Source organism: Anarhichas minor, unplaced genomic scaffold (genome assembly GCF_050575085.1).
Source record: "Anarhichas minor isolate MPS153535 unplaced genomic scaffold, ASM5057508v1 ptg000026l, whole genome shotgun sequence".
Taxonomy (NCBI): Eukaryota; Metazoa; Chordata; class Actinopteri; order Perciformes; family Anarhichadidae; genus Anarhichas; species Anarhichas minor.
The window spans coordinates 8,891,501-8,897,500 of NW_027466472.1; the positions used below are offsets into that span (position 1 = coordinate 8,891,501).

The window sequence follows — 6,000 nt, forward strand, 5'->3', positions numbered from 1 at the left end:
GTGATCTTATAAAATGTTGTTTTTGTGACGAAGGAGAAGTTTTTCACAGCAACATAAATAGATACAAGAGAGGGAATTATGACCTGTTTAACTTCCTAACACTAGCTCTAAGCTTAAATACATCATCAAAACTGCTAATGCCATGATTTTTTTAATCAATAAACATTAAGTATTTTATTTCCTAATCATTTGAATAGTGTGTTTTTATCCAAATAAGCACTATTGATGACGAAGTATGTAGTTGATGATAATTAGTATTTTAGTTCATTAGCTATAGCTCTATTAGAAATAGGTACTCGTAAATAATCGTAAAAACTGTAAAACCATGATATGAATACTGACAATAATCCTGATATCAGAATTTCCTATTGTCTTATCTGCGTAATCCGTTCTCATGTTTAGTTATTATGGTGAACTTTTACCACAGTGGAGCCAGTGTAAATTATACAATATGGTTTGTTTTACATACTATTCATATTAAATTATTTTGATCATATTCAATAAGAAATTCAGACCTGCAATAACAGTTTTTTGTTTATTTGTTTGTTAGTTGAAAAAGCAGCCAGCATTGAAAAGCATTTATATAATTCAGGCAACTGTACATTTGTTTCAGGTTGTAGTCAGTTCACTGTAAGGTGCTGAAGAAGAGGAAATCCTCCTTATCATCATAAACAACTTTACTAAGTCATAATTAATTGGATATGACAATTCGTTAATGACAAAACATTTTTTTAGAATTACTTAAAAATACATGAATTAATACCACAATTATGTGACATTTTAGAATCAACGTAACAATACAGTTTGTATAAGGTAAATAAATAGCAAATTCACAAAGTTTTCAATAAGGAATTTAATTATAATTATTTATGTATCAACTGTCTCCTTTTTACTTTTCCATTTATAAAAACCTATTACCATTAGCCAACTCACCATAATATAATATATAACTGGAGCTCTTGCAAATAAATAAATGGGGGGGTGGAAGAAATGTATATTTAAACAGACAAAAAAAAAGATATAACTATTTCCTATTTCGAGGATTTGATGGTTTAAATAACCACCAAGCTAATACTGTGGCAAGAAGCTCCTTCTGACAATATTCCCTATTCAGGTTGATATAGTACATCAATAGTCAGAGAGTGTGAAAGAGCCCAAACAGTCAGGTCTTTATATTAAGGAGATGGATGCGGTACAGGAAGTCAGATACCCAGCAAGACTCTCCACCCCTGAACAAGCCGCAGGATGTAGTCCATTCAAACAGGCGTGCTGGTCAAAGATTCTGCCTGTGTTCTCGTCTTCGTCCTCTGCTCTTTGTCGACTGACGCCCGTCACCTCTGACGTCTGACCGTCACGAGACGTGACCCGCGTGAAGCCGGTCCGGACGTGGTGGTCCTGCAGGGCAGAGGTCGTGTGCGGAGTCACGCTGGTAACTTGTGGATCAGACACCAAGTTGTCCTGCTGTAACTCCTCCCACAAGTTACCTGGGGAAAGAAAATAGAAAAATATATCTGTAACAGACACATAAACAAGCTTTTCCTGCAGGGAAAAGTCAAAATGTCTGCTGTGAAAAAGGGAAATTAGATGATAAAGACAGCAAAACTAAATGTCTCATCCATCATTAATGTAATTGATTGCACCTGTGCTTTTGCTTCTTTGACATGGAAATGTCTGCCGAGGTCTGATAGCAGCAAAAAGGTTCAATACAGCCACAGGATTTATATGAATCGACAAATCCTATGCAGACCCAAACAATATGCCACATTTTGACATCCTAGAGCTAAGCAACTGCTAGCATGCTGAAAAACAGCTATTTAGCATTAGTTAGCTAATTAGAGCAAACAAGACTTTGATGAGTTGCCTTCCTGTGTCCCAACCAAGTGAATGTGACGATGTGATGCGTCAATGACACGGTACTTTCTAGTCTCCTTGCACTTTGCTTGTTTTATTCCTATCCATCATATTGTCTCTGCTGTCTCTCGTACCTTGCAGCTGCAGGTCAGTCAGACTGGGGTTGAGCGTGTCGATGTCATAACTGGCATCTCCCTCCAACAGCAAGTCCTGCATGCTCCTGGAGCTGTACTCAGCCTGCAGGGCGCTATTGTAAGTAGGTGGCATCTTACCAGCCACGGGGGAGTGCAAGCCTCCAGTGGCTGATGGGATGCCAGCTGCAGGCTGCTGTCCACAGGGTGAGTACAGGGCAAAGGAGTTACTGGGGTGAGCAGCGGCAGGGGGAAGGTAGCAGGGCTGCTGAGGTTGAACATGGGCATACTGTGGACGCCGAAACAGTGGTCGAAGCTGGGCTGGGTTGCATGATGACGAGGTGGTGCCGTAGAAAGGGGGCACTCTGGATAACAAAGCTGGGTTGGTGTAAAGTGGCAAAGACCTGCGCTTGTTCGGTCCCTCTCCCATTAGACGATCAAGGTCTTCTGTAGAAAAAGTGTGTATTGTATTAAGTTTGACTCAAGATGTACTGAAGTTAAGAAGTAGAGGTCAGAACAGCAAGAACTGATTAAAAGGTCAAACATCTGTGCAGTACATCTTTGATTGTTTAATCTGTCACTGTAATGAATTCATGGTAAAAATCAATCTTCTGAAAAATATTATTTTCCTCTTCCTTTGCTTAATGTTCTCTTCTTGGGTACTGACTTCTTTCAATACGTTTAAGGGACACACCTGGTCTCGCCATGCTCCTGCGAACACTGATGGGGTCCTTGCGACGCCACTTGTGCAGCTCCTCCTGCATTTTGTCCACCTTGGCAGGATTGAGAGCCCAAAGACAGCCTTTACGGGACGAGTTCCCATTTTTGTTCTCCACCTTCTGAAAGCACTTGTTCAGGGAGAGGTTGTGACGCACAGAGTTCTTCCATCCATCAGGAGCTGACTGAAAATGGAGAGGAGTGAATAGATGCAGAAGATGGGGAAAGAAAAGATTTAAAGCAGCTGTTCTTATAATGTCATGTCAGAGTACTTCATAGTACAAGAAGAAAAGCAATGAGTACACATTATTGGGCGGCTACATATGCATCCAAACCACTGTGCTACAAGGACACATATCATTTCCTTTATAAAATGCATAAAATTGTCAAATATAATTTCAGTGATCAGTGGTCCAATCAATTATATATGACCTTCTATTACATACATAAGATAAATACAAACAACAAATCCTCACAAGCTGGAACAGTGAATGTTTTGCATTTTTCTTCTGTTTATTTCAGAAGTGAAAAGTTTTCCAAGGATATTTTAACAAGACTAAACGTCTACAGTAACGCTAGCAGCTCTGTGAGGCTGCGCTCAGGAACAGCAGTGCTTTCAACTGATTGCTAACGATAGCATGCTAAAATGCTTACAATGACAATGCTAACATTCTGATGTTTAGCATGTATAATGTTTACCATTGAGCATGTTAGCATGCATACATTTGTTATTTTTGGCAGATAACACAAAGTACAGCTGAGGCTCACCAAAGTCAGTAAGATATTCATCCTCTGTGGAACAAGAAAGTCATGGCAATTCATCCGATAGACAGTTTCAAATGTCGAGTTTTACTTTTCACATACGCAACATATTGCTCCACTCTGCAGTGCTTTGTTGCCCTCTCGCATACTGTGCTTTTAAATCCAAATACTGTATATAAATATTTGTTTAAATAAATGCAATATATACGACAACAAATTACAGCTAAAATATATACAAGGACTGACCGACAGCATTCCTGGTGCCACACTGGCAGTGTGGCTAAAAAGGAACCGTTACCATTTCATGGAAGGATCCAAAAAATGTATTTAGTTTTAATTTGTTTCACACAATAAAGATATAAATTAAACTGAATTGCCCTTTTTTGCCCTATCTTAGCATGAACTAGTGTTTCAGTATCTATGTAGCAAATTCAGCATCACTCAGATATTATGAGTGATGTTTCAAATTCCCTGAAATCCATATTCAGAAATCTCTTTCCCCGGAGGTTAAAAGGTGTATTAATGTTTCCACAATCTGCAGTGCACTGGACCGAAATGATCTCAAAGATACCTGACAATATCCAGAAAGTATTCAGACCTATCTCAACAATCTCAGCCTTTGCAGAATGCGTTGACTTTCCTTAGAGTATGGCTTCTCATCTGCCTCATGTGTTTTCTGGCCCTGCAGCCTGTGTTTAATGTTACAGGCAGCTGTTTGGAAAGCAGCCATCTGTAAGGTGCCTTCTTAAATACGAATGGCAGCAAGTCTTTGAGCTCTTTCCAGGGTTCAATCATGGGTCTGTTCTGCGTGACGCATGCTGAAACCTGTTATGTCTGCCTTAAAACATCAGGCCGGGGACAGCAGATAGAAATTAGCCTCTCTGGCTAACTCTGGCTCACTTACAGTGCAACTGTTGATTAGTGTGCATTGTCCCTGAAAAATAAATAAATAAATCAATCAGAGGTCCAACCCTTCAGCTGCCTCATTTTATTAATATTAAAGCAAAGATGCATGTGTTTGACTTTACCAGGCACTTTCTTAACAATAACATAGAATTATGATGTGTCTTTGGTTTCACATGTCAGATTCGATTTACTGAATGGTGAAACAACAACCTCACTAACGCCCTACATACACACACATAAACATACACTGTCGATAGTCAACAGATACAAAACCTCTCCTCATGCCAGCCTTCTGCCTCAACAGGTTACCACTCAGCTGGTGCAGGGCCACCTGCAGAGACTTTTGAGGTGTGTCATTAATTAGAAAGTAATTAATGTCAGCTGCAACAAAGATGTGGTTTGGTAACGGGCAAGAAAACACAAATGTGAACCCTTTCAACTCCTGATCTACTGTAGAAAAACTATCAATTGATCTAAAGAGACTTGCTGGAGAAGAATATTTATTCTATGGGTAGTTAAAGTCACAACTACTGCTGCTCTGGTTGTGCCACTGATGAGCCTGAGCTTTTTTCATTTGGTTAAATATGTGACACGCAAACATTAATCGCGGTACCTTGAAATAGGGGAAGTGTTCAGTCATGAAGCTGTAGATCTCACTGACTGGCAGGCTTCCTGTCTTGCTGTTCTTCAGAGCCAAGAAGATCAAGATGCTGCAGTCATGGAGGAAACATTTTTCACATTACTATTTTATTTACATGTTACATTTGGCGCAAACAAAGCACTTAAAGTTGCCCCACCAATATTCAATGCACGAGAATCATATACTAATTCTGCACATTGTTGCTTTAAATATGAATGCACAATGAAGCTAGACAGAAATATAAAAGATGGCACAAAATATGTTGAAATACGATGTTACCTGTATGAGTAAATGGGCTTGGGGAAGAGGGACTGTTTGGTGCTCTCCTGGTGTGATTGAGTGGAGAGACTTTGGAGAGAATATTTTGAGCTGTTGGACTGATCGTTATTAGGATACAGTCTAGAGGAGACCTGTAGAGGAAACACACACACCTGAAAACTGGAAACAATAAAAGACAGATATGTTTGACCGATTTTTGTAATACCCTCAAATCATACAGGTAAACCTAAATATTTCCCGCTCATGTTTTTATTATTCATCACGCAGATCTCATGTTCATGCACGGGCCTTGATGCAACTCGGGAACCGACACACTCACTCACCTGTTGTAGAGGGCTCGATGAGCTGTAGGATGGATAGCTTTGAGACAGGAAGCAGGAGGGGTCTACTGGTACAGTTAGTAGTTCTGGGAACGAACTCTGCTAAAAAAAAAAATAGAGGATAAAGTTGTTTCGAGAAGCCAAACGCATGTGCAAGAGTGGGATTTCTAATAACATTTCTGCCTAAAATGAACTTAATGGCCTAATTTGGCCACTTGGGGGCAGTGGAAACAAGTTGTGAGCTCAACAAAGACTTATCACCTTTTAAGTTGATTGGTGAACTTCAGAGCAAACAAGTGGTTTTTTTTACAAATCAAGCTCTCACGGAGTAATATAATCATTCATTTGGCGTTTCTGTTCACCTGTTGGGGGAATATGTCTAATATTCTCTTTT

General features: G+C 39.6%; 1 protein-coding gene across 1 annotated transcript in view; it reads right to left on the reverse strand.

Moving 5' to 3' along the window:
• Positions 1-1,170: 1,170 nt before the first annotated feature.
• The window catches only part of foxn1 (forkhead box N1), a 6,187-nt gene continuing 1,357 nt past the window's right edge, over positions 1,171-6,000 (reverse strand). Inside the window, exons 3-8 of the mRNA XM_076101020.1 lie at positions 5,610-5,705; positions 5,287-5,417; positions 4,981-5,077; positions 2,677-2,884; positions 1,986-2,429; positions 1,171-1,484 (exon numbers count right to left, since the gene is read on the reverse strand). Of these exons, the coding sequence (XP_075957135.1) occupies positions 1,171-1,484; positions 1,986-2,429; positions 2,677-2,884; positions 4,981-5,077; positions 5,287-5,417; positions 5,610-5,705 (1,290 nt within the window). The remainder of the gene's footprint in view (positions 1,485-1,985; positions 2,430-2,676; positions 2,885-4,980; positions 5,078-5,286; positions 5,418-5,609; positions 5,706-6,000) is intronic.